Raw genomic sequence first — 16,401 nt, forward strand, 5'->3', positions numbered from 1 at the left:
AGGCGGTGGTGAGGGCAGCGGACCTGCCTGGCACAGGAGCCCTTCCAGGGTTTGCACGTTAATTTCCGTCCCCGGCAGGGCCCGGGCCACATGGCACCTCTTTGCAGCCACAGCCGATCAGAGGGAGGGGAGAGCCCCAAAGATACGTCCCATCCCCCAAGGAGACAGGGGCCTCATGCCCTGCCTTCTTCTCTCTTGCTGCAAGAGGCAGGGCACAGAGGCATCCCTGCTCCATCCTGGGAGCCCCAGCCTGAGCCGCCAGCCTGAGCAGACCGTTAAACCTCACCAGACAAGCCCCATGTCTCTCAGCATTGTGGACGCCACAGCTAACCCAGGACAGCTCAGATGAAAATAGGAAGCCAACGCCTCTCCTCTGCTATAAAACACTCCAGGGCCCCCAGTGCCCTGACCCTGGACTCTGTCCCAAGTCACATAATCCTCTCCCTACCTCTTCCCCCAGCCTTACCATACTCCAACCCAGAGGTCTTATACTGAGGGCTGAGGACAGATTTCGAGAGCAAATATGAGTTGTCCGGCCTATCCGGTGCTTTGTTGTTATTGGTTCTTACGTGACGTAAGATTTAAAAATCAGGCAATTTCACATAATTCCCTATCTCCAGCTCATCATCAAAAATCAGATCTGGCAATACAGGGCCAGGTAGTCAAGAGTCACCTGGAGCTGATATGAGGCACAAGCTCTCTAGTTAGCCCCAGGCCTCACCACTCCCTATTGTCTCCTATGGATTCTCCATTCCTTCATTCATTTAAGACCCTGGAAGGTATTGAGACCCCTGCTCCTAAGACTCTAAGGTACTGTGCACTCTCTCGTGTCCTGGTGCTTTTCCACCTGCTGTTCCCTCTGCCCAGGACACCCTCACCTCTGTCCTCGTCCTCCCAAGAGGCTGCTCCTCAACCTCATCTTTGGGGTCCCTTACTCAATGGAGCCTCTCAGGCAGACCACCGACAGGCTGACTTGGAACCACCTGTGTACACCTGGTCTAGACAACGAGCACAGAGTCCCCTGTGTCAGCACACAAATGTCCGACGGGCAGATGAGTCAGCTAGCAAGGCATTAACACCGTGAAGTGGAAGGCATGGCAGCCAGGACCAGGGGCAGGGGGCACCAACGGCCCCCCGCTCCCCAGGACTCATCCGGAGATAGCCCCTCCCTAAATGACGTCAGCACACAGTCTTTGCCTCCCTCCACACAAATGTAGCTCTCAGCACAGGGTGAGGAGAATGGCCCAATCTCTCCCCATCTGACTCAGAACCCTTTTGTCTCCAGAGCCCCCAGCCCAGCCACCAGCAAGGGCCTCATGAGCCCACCCACAGGGCCCCCACGAAGGCAGGGGGTCAGGGGGGCACTGGGAAGACGAGCAAGAGAACTGGCACACAGGAGATGCTCAACAAATAGCTGACGACGTTTTTAAAATCCATCTAGAGGCCTTTATCTCCCCCTTTATTTTGCCACAGTCCACACCACGCCCTCCTTACTGCCTCTTATGCCGGCACATTTATGCTCCCTGCCCCGGCATTTATTTGAGTTTCTGCGTCTCAGTCTAGAAAAATTCCTAAATGCACTTCAATTTCTAACACGCCACAGCTAGGTCTTTACAACTGAATAGCGCCAAGCCAGTAGGCCTCGGTTTTGCACATCTGTTAGATGGGCGAGCAGGCTGGCCAACGGTGGCTGCACAAAACTAGAGGAAAACCCTATCCACAAACCAAACGCAGCCACCCTTCAACGATCCAGGCCAATGACAACCAGTGCTCAGCCTCAATCATCTCGGCCTGACGTGCAGAAGGCAGTGAGGGGTTGTTTACTCTCCCGTCAGCAGATTTGCTTCCCTAATTATATGTGGCTCAGCCAACAGAAAAGTGGGTCTGTACTCCTGAAGCACAGGTCCCAGAAAGCAAGAAGGGAGACACGGGATGCGGGCTAGGAAGCTGCGTGGACCAACCCATCGTAGGCTATGGGGCTTGATCACAGAGTGATGGTTTCACAGGGGACACTGGGACCCCACAGGTGATGGCTGGACTTGATGCCCTCAGGGTCCGGCTCTCTCCAGCCTCGGGAAGGGAAGACGGTGGCCCCGGGGTAGGGGTGGGAGTCTGGGCTGGAAGATGCCAATGACAGGGAACACCCACCTAAGAGAACCTCTGTGTCCTGTCCTCCCAGCACATGCTAATCCCGGCCTTCGTCCCTTTCCCCTGTCCGGTCCCCCAGGCCAGAGGCCCCAGGGGAGGGGCTGCCTCAACCAGCTCCAGTCCGGCATCTAACAGCAGTGCCCAGAGCCTCCTGCAGTGTCCAGCCCGCATCCCTCCGCCTGCAGCACAAGCCCACTCCCCCTCACCCCCCTACTCCCAGCATCTGCTCTGGGCTGATTCTTAACAGCCCGGAAGTGAAACAAATCCCTCCCCTTCCCTCCATCTCCCCAACACCAAAACACTCGCGAGCCCCCTTTAAAATGTGTGCCACTGACCCCCTTCATCTTTAACATAATTTACGGAATTTTTTTTTAAACGAATTCCCTTTTCCTCTAACTCAAGAGGTCAGCGGACTTTTCCTATAAAGGACCAGAGAGTGAATATGTCAGGCTTTGCAGTTTCTGTCAGGACTACTCAACTCTGCTGTTGTAACAGAAAAGCTGCCACAGTAATTTGTCAACGAATGGGCATGGCCGGGTGCCAATAAAACTTTATTCACAAAAACAGGTGGCAGGCTGGACTCACGCGAGAGCCATAGTTTGCTAAGTCCTGCTCTAACTTAAATCATCCTTCAGTCATATCCGAAGCACTGATGTCTGAAAAACGGCAGGCTGACGTACTGGCTGTTTCTTTCTTTCACATATGCATTACGACAAAACACCAAAACTTATTCCTAAATTTTAAATGTTAAGTTTGTAGACCAGCCCAAGTCATCCTGGAAGCCCAGCCCTTGCTCTGGGAATACGACCCTAATCCACCACAGGGACGATGGGTCACCAAGCCTGGAGTTCTAGAATTTTCCAGGCTGAGGGTGGAAGCGGCCATTTCTCCCAGGTCTCTTCTCTGCTGCTGGGATAGGAGGAACACCCCCAGAGAGGGTCTCCCAGCCGCCACTGAAGGGGCCCAAACTGAGAGACCCGCTGCTGAGAAACACGAGGAGATGTCACCGCACGCTGCCCCCGAGCACGCCGGGAGCCCGCCCCGCCCCCTCCTCACCTGGCCCTTGCCACGGCGCCGGTAGCTGCGTCTCACCAGGCTCTTGTAGTTCTCATTCTTCTTGGTCAGGTAGTAATAGAGGACACACTCAGCCACCGTCTGCAGGATGGAGAGAGAAAAGAGCTCTGAGGCGTGTGCAGTGCAGGCGGTCAGAGCAGGAGGCCGGGAGCCAGAGGCCTGGGTTCCAATCCTACCTCCTCCAGGTACTGGCTGGGTGACCCTAGCCAGCTTACCTAACCTCTCTGGGCCTCGGTTTTCTCACCTGTGTAGTAGGGGTACTAATAGCACATATTTCACAGGGTTGTCATGAAGACCAAGTAAGTTAATACACATACGTGGACCACAGAACACACCCTGCAGAGGTGCTAACCTCTTCGTATTGTGGTTGGTGCTACTGGCAATCGTAACGATGAAGCTGTCGCCTGCCATCCCAGCCCCAGGAGAACGCCTCCAGCTCCCCAACGCGGGTCCGTTCTCTCACCCTAACTTCCTCCTCCCTAACATTTAGGGCCCTGAGTAACCTCTTCCAAGCTTCGTGCATCCAGCCTAATGTCGCCACGCAACTCTTCGTCTCTTGGGACATTTATGTCTTTTCTCTGCTTCAGTCTTTGCCCCGCGGACCGGGGTCTGAATCCCGGCGCCGCCACTTGCTGAGCAAATGACTGCCGCTCTCGGAACCCCACCACCTCCTCGTCCAAATGGGACCAGTAAGAGGGCATCGTCCTCAGAGAGCGACTGAAGGACAGAACACGACGATGCCGCCACCTGCGGCCACGGGGCCCAGCCCAGGTGACAGCTCGCCAATGCCAGCAGCTGTTACTGAGATGAGGTAAAATGTTTCCGTGATGCTCAGTGCTGGTGCCAAGCCCGGAACTGGCCTCTGAGGGGCAGTCGTGAGGGCTGCTGGGTGCAGAGGACGGCTGGGCCTCAAACCCCTGCGTCCTCATCCACTTCCTAGAATAGACTGTGAACAGAGGCTGCCCCCAAGCTCAACCTGACCACGAGCATGGCCCGCAAAATAGTTAAGAAAAACATTTTATAATCAGATGCCAATATCCGCAAACTGGGGGATGTGGGTGTCTGACTTCCCCTTGAACAATTCAGGAGAGTGCCTTCCCGTGCTGGGCGACCACGGGCTGGCCCTAAGCGTCACTTGCCCCTGCAGACAGGCACGGGCTGGCCAGTCCACCGAGCTCCCACCCTGCTACTGGCCTCACTCACCACCAGGACACGCCAGTCCCCAAAGGCACAGCTGGCAGCCCCAGCTTCAGACCCTTCTGGAAGCTCTATTTAAGTCTCAGCTTGGGCTGCCTCTTAGCCAAAGAACACCGTAAAGTTTATTCTCCAGCGTAGAGGCCTCTGATTCCCTCATTCAAACAGTGCCGCTCTACTGCCAATTTCTGAAACCCCCGCTTCTATCTCCAGGGAGCCCCAACCTATTGCCTCCTGGGTTGTCCACACCCCTAGTAAGAAGCTGTCACTAACCCAGAGGAGAGGCTATTTATAGGGCTTGCTTCTCCACACTGGTTTTTCAGGCCGGGAGAGATTTCGCTTCCCCACGCTGCCCCATCTCCCTCCTTCTATGGGTATCGGCTCATTGAGGGCAGATGCTGAAAACAACTGTTACCCTTTAAAATACCCGCCTGGATCCGGTTCTGACCGCCCTCCCACAGCGAGGAAGCGTGAGGCCTCCAGTAGCATGGTATCTGCAAAGCTGGGAGTGGGCAGACACCCCGTCTGAGAAACGAGATTCGGGGAAACGCTGCTTTAAACACCCAGAACAGCAGCTCCAGAAAGTAAACCTTTTCAGGAAGCTTGTCTGGCTCCGCCCTGGTGATGCTGGGGTCCAGCGGGCGACTCTGACACAGGGCCACGTCCAGCCCCCAAACCAGCTCCCTCCTACCTGTGGCCGCTGCGGCCACTGCCCAGCCTCGCCTCGTGGGTACACAAAAGGGGGCTTTACCATTTCCTGGGACGCTCTGTGTCCACCTGCCAACAGGGAACCGGAGCAGAAAGAGGCACCGCTCCAGGCTGGGTTTGGGGGCAAAAGGCGGAGCTCAAGCCTCAGTTCCACGTAAAGGTTTATCCAAAGGGGATGAGGATAAACCACATGCCAGGCTTCGCATCAGGGGTGTCAGCGTACAGTGACCATCAGAGGGACCTAGAAAGGTCATTCCATCCAGCTCCCTGGAAGATCGCCACTCTTGCCTATAAAGCCTTAATTAGGACGCCAGGCATGGCAGGGCTTCCAGAACCCATGTCCAGTCTGCCAGGATGCTTTGCTGCCACGTCTGAGGAGCCGGTGCACACAGCTCTCCTGGGGTTTCCCAGCCTGGAGCTCCGCCCTGGGAGGAGGGGGCGGGGCCTGCGGTTGCTTCTCCCAGGAGGGAGGAAGGAGGGAAGTGCCGTCAGACACAGCAAGGAGAGCAAGGGGCCAGCAGGCAGAGGCCTCGTGGGTGGGGAGGGAGGGTCCTTCGGCCCAGCCCAAGCGGCTGCCCCCAGGAGTGACCGCCAGAGGGGAACGGGGCGGGTGGCGCTGGGCCGGCGGGCAGACTCACCTTCCTCTCCAGGAACGATGCGATCAGGCCGAAGTTCTTGGGGTGCTGCATGAATCTGCGGGGAGAGAAGGGCGGGCCTGAGACCAGGCCGAGGGGGGCTGCCCAGCTGGGCGGCCGCCGAGCTCCCGGGCGCCTGCCATCTCTGCTGGCCCGGCACCGCCCCACTCGGAGCAATTAAGCCCAGGGGGGTGTGGGAAGGGCCGCGGCAGGCGGGACGGAGGGCTAAGAGAGGGCGTTCCTTGGAGTGAGTCACTGGTTTTAGCGCCTTTGAAAATACATTTGTTTGTCCTGCTGGAGGCGGGTTCCAGGAAAAATGAGGACATGACATGCAGCCCTTTGGTGGGGTTCCCCCCCTTTTAAAATCTGCTTTTGTTTCTGTCTCCGGCTGGGCCTGGGAAGCTGGGCCTTGCCCGGCCCACGCGGGGCGCCACGGGCGAGGTCACGGGGCAGGGCCGTGAGAGGTGGGAGCAGAGGCTTCGAGTGCCCGCCAGGAGGCAGGCAGGAGGCAAGCCGGCCCAGGAGGCCGAGGGAAGGGACCCAAGCTGGAGGGGTGGCGGGGAGCTGGCACCCCACCAACTGGCTTCCTGCGAAACAGGGAGAATTACTGGGAAAGAGCTGGGCCAGACTGAAATGTCAGGGCCACAGGAGCAGGCGGACAGCGGGGGCGGAGATGTGGGTCACGGCTGCTGGGGCCCCGGGGATGCTGGGTGGGGCCTCGGCACGCCCGTCCCCAAGACGCGCCACCGCCCCGCGGCCTCCCTGGGGAGAGGAGGGGCTGCTGGGGACGCAGGGGCCCCGGGGTCCCCCCACCTCCCCGCCGCCGCCGGAGGGAGCCTGGGCCAGCGCTGGCGATCGTCCTGCCCAGCCCTCCAGATGGCTGGGCAGGAGGCCAGTGGGCCCCTCCCCTGCTCCCCAACCAGACACTGGAGAAGCCAGAGCGGCCTCTTCTCTTTTCCCAGAGGAAGCCGCGAGTCAGAGGCAGGCTTCCCAGCCTGGGATCCTGCCTCGGGCAGCTCGCAAAGCTGGAGGCGGCCTAACGCCCTGATTTCCCAGACAGACAGTCTTCCCTTCTCCTCCCTCTCCCTGCCCCAGTGACACTTCCTTCCCCACAGATCCCTTCCTTGGGGTTTCCCCACGCAGAGATGGGGCCCCAGGAGACCAAGAAGCACACGTGGGAATCTCTTAGGTCACCTGTTCCACCTCCCTCCAACCTACACCTGGGTCCTCTGCCATGTTTCCTGAGAGTTTACTCTGACACTGGGTACCTCCAGACGGCTAAACGAGGAGGCACTGAGGCTACACCCATCTTACAGACGTGGAGACTGAGGCTCAGGGAGGGGAAGTGGCTGCTCGAAGTCACAAAACCAGTAAGTGATGGAGCTCTACGCCACCGGCACGTGATTCTCCAAGGCCCTGAGTGCTGTCAGTTCCGCTGAAAACGAGAGGTCACCCAGGACCTTGAAAGACTCAAGGTGCCAAACTGGGTCTCAGCAGATATCAGCCCAGCCTGGGCCCCCCCATTCTGCAGCTACTGGACTAACAGTGTGAAATCCTTAGGTCGGAACAGCAACATGAAAAATCCAGAAAGGCCAAAACACAGAAAGCATTCCCAGAAAACTTTTTTTTTTTTAAAGAAAGCATAAATAAATAAAACATCAAACATACCAGGGGGAATTTAAGTACCTAATGCAACAGTAATTCTTAGCATCCATGACCGTCCTACAGTCACTTCACTGGTTTTTAAATTGTACAACACCAGATACGGGACGACTTGATTCGACGTCTGTGACCGTGAGGACCTAGAAATGAGCTGCTAACTACCTGGGTTTCCTGTCTCTGAGCAGTAAACCCCAAACACACGGCAGGAGTTGCTCCCCAAAGCGCTATTTCCTGTGGAAGGTCGCTGCATCTGTGTTAGGCGCTCGAAGGTGCATTACAGCGTCCCTCTGTTTTTATGTATGTTTTAGAATTTCCATAATCAAAAGCCATTTAAACAAACAAACAAAAACTTTCCACACAAAACCCTCTTCAGTAGCTCCTCCTGCATTTCCAAGTCCTGCTGTCTGCCCTGGCTGATGCACCCCAGCCTTGCCCATGACCCAGAGCCATCCCCGTCCCTGAAGCCCAGTCTGGCACTCTGGGGCCACCCAGCTCTGCAAAGGGCAGAGACAGCCCCAGCCCCTGTGGCCTGGCCCCGCAGTGGGTGGCTGGAGAACGTGGGACACCCCTTTTGAAGAAACTCTGAGGCCTTCTCGGGAGGCGGAGGTGAACGTGGACGCCCCGCAGCTGAGTCCCCCACGCCCTCCTGGCTGAGCGCTGAGGCCTCTGCCTCAGTTTCCCGCCCTCTTGCCTTATGGGGGTCCTGGGTCCTGAGGAGGCGCTCTGTGCCCAGGATGTGGTTCCCTGGGACACACATTTTGAGTCTGGTGGGGGAAAGGAGTGCTTTCTCCATCTGGTTCCTCACCCATCTCCCCAAAACAGTCATTCTGCTCTTTCATTTGAGAAGAAGCCCCAAGCTTCACCTCTTAGCATCCAGTTCCTGCCTCTGCTTTCCAAAGACCCCCCACCCTGCTCCTTGGCTCCATACCCCCTCTCCCCCGACAAGCCTCTCCATTGCAGCTGAGCCCCTGCCCCGAAGCTGGGGGAGTCTGAATCCTGCCTCCACCATTTCCAAGCTGTGTGACCTTTGTTAAGTGTCTTAACCTCTCTGAGCCTCTGTTTCCTCATGTGAGTAATGGGGATGGCCTGTTAATGCCGTTATGAGGGATAAGAGGGACAAATGCACAAACTCCAGATAACATCTGTCCAGTGTCTGTGATGAAGGATGTGCTCCACAAATAGCCACTTTCCAAGTAAAATGAAAACCGAAAAGTCACCGGCCAGCCAAATAACCCTGCCCAAGGCTTCAGCCCAGCCTCGAAGGTCCTCCTGCCTTGTTCTTCTGACACACACTGACCCATTTCACGTAAAACTGCCTTGACACTTTGTACTTGTTTGAACAGTGTCCCCCCAAATATCATGTCCTCCCAGAACCTCAGAAGGTGACCTTATTTGGAAATGAGTCCTTTGCGGATATAATTAGTTAAGATGAGGTCATGCTGGAGTAGGGTGGGCCCTGAATCCAATGTGACTGGTGAATTTATAGGAAAAGGAGAAGACACAGAGAGACACACAGGAAACAAGACCACGTGAAGACACACTGAGATTGTGAGATCCATCTCCAGGCCGAGGGATGACAAAGATCGCCGGCCACCACCAGGTGCCAGCCAGGTGCGAGACCTGGGACAGACTCTCCCTTGGAGCCTTCAGAAGGGACCACCCCAGCCCACACCTTGATCTTGGACTTCCAGCCTCCAGAACTGTGTGAGGATAGATTCTTGTTGTTTAAAGTCACACGGCTGGTGGTCATTTGTCGTGGCAGCCCTAGGAAGCCAGGACAAGCCTCAACAGGACAGGTTTCTCAGGGCAGGGGAGGGTGGCCCGGCCAGGCCCCCACCCCCGTGACGGGGACTCACTTCTCCCGGAAGGTCTCCTTCTCCTGCTCGCTCCACATGTTCATGACCTGGCGGTCTTTGTACACCTTCATGGGGTCGTCCATAAGCCCGTTCATGTTGATGAACTTGATACGCTGCTGGTCGGCGTCGTACAGCATCGGTGGGATCACGGCCAGCTGGCGCATCTGCTTCTCCAGGTTCTGGAGGGAAGTGGAGACGGCAGAGGGCTCCGGTTGGAAAGCACAGGACAACGGGAACAGGGTGGGGAGGGGGAGGGGTGCTTGCGCCAGCACAGGGGACCCAGGTGAGGAGCAGAGGGTAGGGGTATTCCGGGCGAGACAGGAAAAACGCAAAACCAGCGAGAAAGCGAATGATGAGTTAAAAAATAATAATAGCCCGTGCAGGGGGAAGGGAGAATTTAAAGGCGGCCCCAGAGAGGTTTACGGTGGGCAGGGCTGTTAAATTAAATGCAGACAGCAGCAGCCACCTTATCTGCAGAAAGAGGGGAGCAATGAATCTTCCGTTTGGAAATGCAAGTGCCATAAAATACTGCAAGAAAGATGTGCAGCCCAGCTGGGCCAGACTAGCTCAGGAGACGGGGCCTGGCCCTCCAGCTTCACAGGGCACGCGGGGTGGGGCGGGGGGCTGCCTTGCTCTGGGGGGGTCCGGTGAGGCTGCAGAACCGTTTCCTCGCCCGCCACCCACCCCCAGCCCTGGATCCAGCTCCCTCAAGCGTGCCCACTGGGGACCAAGCCTGCCCAGCCCCGCGCTCGGCAGGAGTCGGGCGGGCTCACTCCTAATGCACCAGGATGGCTGTTAAGAGGCTCTGAGCCGCCACTCAGCTGGACTCATTTCCCCAAATCTCTGCAGCCAGCCCATTACTGGCGATTAATTACCCATCTCCGGAGGCAGGCAAGGGTCCAGCCCGGCCAAGGTCAGCCAGTTCAAAGGCTCCGCTGCCCAACCTCCCACATCCAAGCTCTCCACTCAGTGCTGGGGATTCCCAACAGGAGCAGGGGAGCGCAGCGGGGGGCACGGCCCTGACCCTCGGCTGAGACGGGCCCCCCACAGAGGCCTGAGCCTCCCCCGAACTCCGGCAGCCCTCCAACACCTTCACCTCCCCGACGTCCTCGGCTGCCCGAGATACACAGCACTGGCAGACCCCAGGCAGGGTTTCTCCTCCAGGAACCCCACCCCTGCTCTGCTGCCTCTCCCCAACGGGGCACAAGCGCTGACTACCGCAAGCTCGCCCCAAAAGGAGAGCATCGTTCCTCCCGCCCAGCCCCCTCCTTCCCACCCTCCCAGGGAACCTCAGGTCAGCCTGGGCTGGGTGAGGTGAAGTTTCTGCCCTGAATTCCCTTTCCAACCATCACCCGCGAAAGCTGTTCCCTCAGCATCCCTGGGGATGCCGGTGGCTGCATTCTTGTGCGGCCAGGACCTGGGGAAGCGGGCCTCTGGGATGGGGGCCGGGGTGGGTGGGAGGGGGACACTGAATCAGCTGGGATGCCAGGCGCCCTGCCTGCATCAGGCAGGGAACACACGGGAAAGGGCCGCCCTCCTCTTGTTCCCACGTGCCCCTGTGGGACGTGTACGTGGCCACAGCACTGGGGGAGGGAAAGGAGCTCGAGCGAACCCACAGGTGTGAGGACAAAGGCTTTCCAAGTTCTGCTTTCTGCAGACTGAAGGGTGTTCAAAACAGGGACATAGCACGTGAAGTTTTAAAACGAAGGCTCTTTTTTAACGGCCAGAGAGTCTGAACTACCTGCATCAGACTCGCGTGAACAGCCTGGTGAAAAGTGCAGATCCCTGAGCTCAGCCCCAGATTGGCTAAATCAGAACTGCTGGGGCAGGGCCCTAGGAAACTGCAATTCAAGCCAGACTCTCCCTCCCCAGGACTCTTCAGTCTGTCCGAAGTGAGAATCAGTGGCCTAAGCAGTGCTACCCAACAGAATGTTCTGCAACGATGCAGGTGTTTACTGCCTGCTCTGTCCAACATGGGGCCACTAACCACGTGTGGCTTCTGAGCAACTGAAATGGGACTGGTGCCACAGAGGAACTGAATTTTTAATTTTATTTCATTCGTGTTAAATTCCATTTAAAGAGCCATGTGCAGCTAGAGATGACTGCACTGGGCCCGAGCTGCAATGTCTCCCATCCGGACAAAAGTTCTGCCTGGACGCAAGGCCCCGGGCAGGAAGAATGTGCCCCCCTGCTTTTGTGAGGCTCCCTCTTGTCTACTGCGATGTTGGGAACATGGTGGGTGGGGCGGGGGGACTGGCACACTAGATGCTTGACCTACAAGACTTGGGAGGGGACAGGCCAGCACCAGCCCTGCCCCAGGAGCAAACGCCTCCTTTTTCTGCTTTCTGGTCATCTTTGGGCTCTGGTGACCACAGCCAGGGTCACCTGGCTGACAGAAGGTCATCTGGGAACTCCTGATAGAAGGTCCCCGGCTTGGTGAACAGCTGGTGAGATGGGAATCGCCCTCTGCCCCCAGTTCTGGGCACGGGGAGGCTGACCTAGAAACCACAGCTCTCAGGCACTCGTGCCCTCTGGCTTCTGGTCAGGCTCAACCAATGGGAAGCACTGAAAGTAGACGGGGGCGGGGATGGGGAGTGAGACGTGGGGGTACTTATCCCCTGGTTTCCTCCCCTCCGTGGCATCACGGATGGGGCCCTTCCTGGCCATGTCCTACCAGGGGGCCTCTCCTCCACAGCCCCAGGAAGGCCCCTCTCCCCGCTTGTCCTTCAGGCTGGGGATGGGCGATGTCTACTCCCCTGGTGCCCCACTATCCCACCTTGGTTCTGCCCACACTTCAGTAACAAGCCCCTTGATTTCAAGCATCCAGATGAATTCTGCTTCCTGCTGGGAGCTTCTCCACGCGCAGGGGACACAGCGGGTGGAGCTGAGGTCAGGGTCAAGGCCGTGGACTTACCTCCTGCTCCGAAAGGCCATCGATGATCTCGGACACCTCGTGCTCGCTGCGGGCGGCCGACATGGAGAGCCCGCTGCCCCGCTGGCCCACCCTGCTGGAGACCAAAGGGACACGCTCAGGACCGGCCCCTCGGCAGCCAGGGACACGCGGCCGGCACAGCGGCACAGACCCGAGCCCACAGGTTCCCCAGAGGTGGTGTGTGGGCAGTGAGGAGGGGCCAGGCCTTACACCCACATAGACAGCCCTGAGCCCAGGGGTCCAGGGGAAGGCATGGAGCCCCCAGACTCACCCAGAAATGCCAGAACCCTTTTTCTCTCCTAAGATGCCCACCAAAAGACCAGCCACACAGATCCACATACAAATCCCAGCTCTGCCTCTTCGGACCTGTCCCTCAATGTCCTCCCCGGTACCACGGGGATAAGGTGGCACGTGGCACCCAGGACTGGGAGGAGGCATTCGGTGAGATACGCATCGTGAGTGTCCAGGAAAGAGTGAAATCCAGCATCCCTGCTCATGGCCCATCACCTTATCTGTGTGACAACAGATGTCACAGCCGCATGTCACCGAGCACCTACTCTGCGCTGGGCACTCCTACGCAGGATCCCACCCAGTCCTCACGGCCGCCACGTGAGACCAGCATCCCTCTCCTTTGATCCACACCAGGGATCTCAAACTCAGCTGCCTTCAGGGGCCGCATAAATGAACGAAGCTGGGAGGTACCAGCCTGTGGCACACCGGAAGGAGAACTCACTCCACCAAAATGGATTTAAGCTTCTTTCAATTAAGTATTAAGGCCGGGCAGGCACCAAGTGACACATCCAAGGGCTTGATGCGGCCCCCGGGCTGCCAGTTTGAGAAGCTGCTGTGCTTCCTGTTTCACGCCGGCCAGGGCTCCTCTTCGGACAGTGCCTCGAGCTGACCCAGGCCCTGGGAGGCAGGAAAGGAGGGAGGGGGAGGGGGAGGGGAGGGGAGGGGAGGGGAGGGGAGGGGAGGGGAGGGGAGGGGAGGGGAGGGGAGGGGAGGGGAGGGGAGGGGGAGGAGAGGGGAGGGGGAGGGGAGGGGGGAGGGGGAGGGGAGGGGAGGAGGGGAGGGGGGAGTGGGCCCGGCCCCCCCGCCGCTCACCTCTGCATGCGCTCCTGCAGCTCCCGCTGCTTGCGGATCTCGGGGAACTGCTTCTCGTAGTACTCGCGCACCTTGCTCTCCTTGGCCCGCCGCCGGGGGTTGTTCTCAATGCGCTCCACCTTCTTCTCCCAGGCCTCCATGAGCTGGTCATAGCGCTGGCAGAACTTCTGCTCCTGGGGGGGTGCGGGGGAGCCCTGCGGCAGCCGCTCCTCCCGCATCCGACACCCAGCCCCTCCCCGGCTCCCCGCTCTGCCGTGTGCCCGGGCACACGTGGGCAGACACGCGATCACACGCGGGCACATGGGCAGACCCAGGCACGTGGGCAGACACGCGATCACGCAGAGACCTGAGCAGACCCAGGCAGACCCGGGCCCCTGAAGAAAACCCACAGGCTGCCCTAAGGACCCGGCCGCCTCGCTCCCTGGGGAATGGACCACCCCCCGCCGGCCTCCCTCCAGAAAGGCCTCGTACAATACGGAAGCTTCCAGCCACATGTGGCTGTGAAGTTTAAATCAGGTAAAATTAAGTAACATTTAAATTCAGGTCTCTGGTCCCTATGCCACATTTCTAATGCCAGTAGCCATGTGAGGCCAGGGCTACCACCCACAGTGGGCAGTGCACACAGACCATTTCATTCACTGTCAGTTGCGTCGGACGGTGCGGCTCTGGGCCGTCCATCAGGCCCGGGACAGCCCCATGGAAAGCATTCTCTTTCTGAATAGTTCCTCATCCCCTGGCCTCAGGCCAGCCACGCTCCCCACACCCAAGGACTGGGTGTGAAGACTCAAGCTGCCGCCCATCCAAGACAAGGAAGTCCCTCTCCAAGTCTAACCACAGTGCTTCCTGCTGTATGTCCTTCCTTAGAGAGAAGACCCCGGCCTGGCCCAGAGTGTAGCTGCCTGGCTTCTGAGTCTCCAAGGTGACCCGGACCTCAAGCAGGCAGGGAGCATCTGGCTGCCCGTGAGACCCGGTCTCCCCATCTCTAACAGCTGCCGTGGACAGATGGCATGGTCTGGGAGTCTCGCTTGAACGCCTCCTCGACACTTCAGCATAATCAGAAAACCCGTCTCTGGTCCTCGTGCCCAGACACCCCACCCCATCCTGAATTTCAGCTTCTGACCAAGGCAGCTTATGACCTTGGTCCTCAACAAACCCAGCAGCGTGATGGTCCCCAAGTGGCCGTCAGGCCAGCTTTGAGGAGGAGCAGAACTTGACCTCCAGCTCCCGGGGGGTCCCCAGGTATGTGGGCTGCCCCAAGAAGCCTTGGGAGGTCAAGTTCCAGTAGCAGACAATAGCCACACATGCTCGTGGCAAGGTGCCGAGAACAGCACCCCTGAGGGTGAGAACCGGTGTGAAGGAAACCCAGCCCAGCCCACCATCAGAGCAAGGGACCCTCCCCACCCTCTCAGGCAGAGGAAGAGAGGCCTCGATCTGATGGGCGAGAGCGAGAAAATATGTCAGATGGGGAAAAGGCGAGAACATGTTCACCAAAAACCAGCAGAGGAAAAGAATGCAGTTACCCGTGAAGATAGGCAAGAAACCCGCAGGGCCACCAACCAGCTGCCCAGTGGAGGGGCGAGCAGGGCGGCCAGCAAGACGCCCCAGCCCTGCCTGGGGCCCTCGTGGAGCAAGGGACAGGAACAGCCGTGCGGGCACACGCAGCCACACTGCCCAGCCCCAAGCGCCACACGCAAAGACGCGAGCAGCTCCTGAGGACCGTCCAGGATGAGGAAGTCCCCCTCCACGTCTAACCACAGTGCCACCTGCTGTGGCCTGAGCACTGGAGGTGCTCTCCGTCCACTGAGGGCCGAAGGCACGGGGCGCCTCGGGACAGAGCACGGCAGTGGCTGCGGCCCTCCCCTGGGGCAGCAATGACCCTGCCAGGGGGTTTCCACATAGTGGCCCCGCTGGCCAGGGAAGGAAGCAGGTCACACACTCACATACACACATGCACACACTCACACGTAACACACGCACACTCCCTTACACATACATGCGCGCACGTGGACTTACATTCTCACACTTACAATACACACTCACACCCACACACTCACTCATAAACTCACACACACACATTCTCACACTCACACTCACACTCTCAGAGGCTGGAGCACTGCTAAGCTAGTCTGCCGGGTGCCAGGAGCAAGAATCTGCAGAGGAAAAGGAGGATGGCCCCTGCGACCACAGTCTGTGCGTGTTATGAAAACAGGTCACCCTCAGTGGGAACTCTTCTTCGTAGCACCATCATCACCATCAGCGTCACCATCGTCATCATCTTCATCATAAACACCATCATCACCATCAGCATCAGCATCGCCGCTGACACTAGCTAAGTGCCACCGTGTCACATGCCGGGCACAGAGCTGAGTCCTTCCCGCGACTGACTCTCCCAAACAACAGAAAGCCATGACCGCCATCCCCTCTGTACAGGCAGGAGTTCAGAGCTCAGGGCCGTCAGCCCAGGATCACACAATTAGGGACGGGAGGTCAGGATCCTGATGGTTGTTCTGATAAAGTCCAGTGCGTCTACTTTTCCTTTTGCTGCTCATGCTCTCGGTGTCACACCCAAGATCCGCTGCCCAATCCAAGGTCGTGAAGATTCACCCCTATGGGTTTTCTTTCAGGAATTGTATGGCTTTAGCTCTTGCATTTAGGTCTTTGATTCATTTTGAGTTACTGTTTGTGTTAATTCTGTGAGGTGGGATCCAACTCCATTCCTGTGTGTGTGGCAGTCCTGTTGTCCCAGCACCATTTGTTGAAAGAGACGGTCCTGTCTCATTGAATGGACATGGCCACCTGTCAAAAATCCAGCAGCGACAGATGTGAGGGCTTGTTTCTGGCCTTTCTATTCTGTTCCATTGGTCTCCATGTCTGTCCTTAGGCCAGAACCATGCTGTTTTGATTATTGTAGCTTTGTGATATGTTTTGAAATCAGGAAGTGACTCTTCCAACCTGGTTGTTCTTTCTCAAGATTGTTTTGTCTATTTGGGGTCCCCATGAATTTTAGGGTCAGCTTGCAGATGACGGTTCTGAGCGCCCACTGCAGTCCGGGCCTTGCCGTGAGCACACTGCTTGCAGCCTTTCACTC

The 16,401-nt window shown here is 57.9% G+C and overlaps 1 protein-coding gene across 24 annotated transcripts in view; it reads right to left on the bottom strand.

The window, feature by feature from the left end:
* The window catches only part of NCOR2 (nuclear receptor corepressor 2), a 223,504-nt gene that overhangs the window by 84,338 nt on the left and 122,765 nt on the right, over nucleotides 1-16,401 (bottom strand). For 20 of the 24 annotated variants that reach the window (XM_082353168.1, XM_082353183.1, XM_082353178.1 and 17 more), the window contains 5 exons: nucleotides 13,314-13,486; nucleotides 12,192-12,285; nucleotides 9,278-9,456; nucleotides 5,763-5,817; nucleotides 3,205-3,303 (listed from right to left, as the gene is read on the bottom strand). In XM_082353168.1, the coding sequence (XP_082209294.1) occupies nucleotides 3,205-3,303; nucleotides 5,763-5,817; nucleotides 9,278-9,456; nucleotides 12,192-12,285; nucleotides 13,314-13,486 (600 nt within the window). The remainder of the gene's footprint in view (nucleotides 1-3,204; nucleotides 3,304-5,762; nucleotides 5,818-9,277; nucleotides 9,457-12,191; nucleotides 12,286-13,313; nucleotides 13,487-16,401) is intronic. The other 4 variants (XM_082353185.1, XM_082353181.1, XM_082353180.1 and 1 more) reach the window with 1 other exon arrangement.

The sequence above is a fragment of the Balaenoptera borealis genome (genome assembly GCF_965194805.1).
Source record: "Balaenoptera borealis genome assembly, chromosome: 14".
Classification (NCBI taxonomy): domain Eukaryota; kingdom Metazoa; phylum Chordata; class Mammalia; order Artiodactyla; family Balaenopteridae; genus Balaenoptera; species Balaenoptera borealis.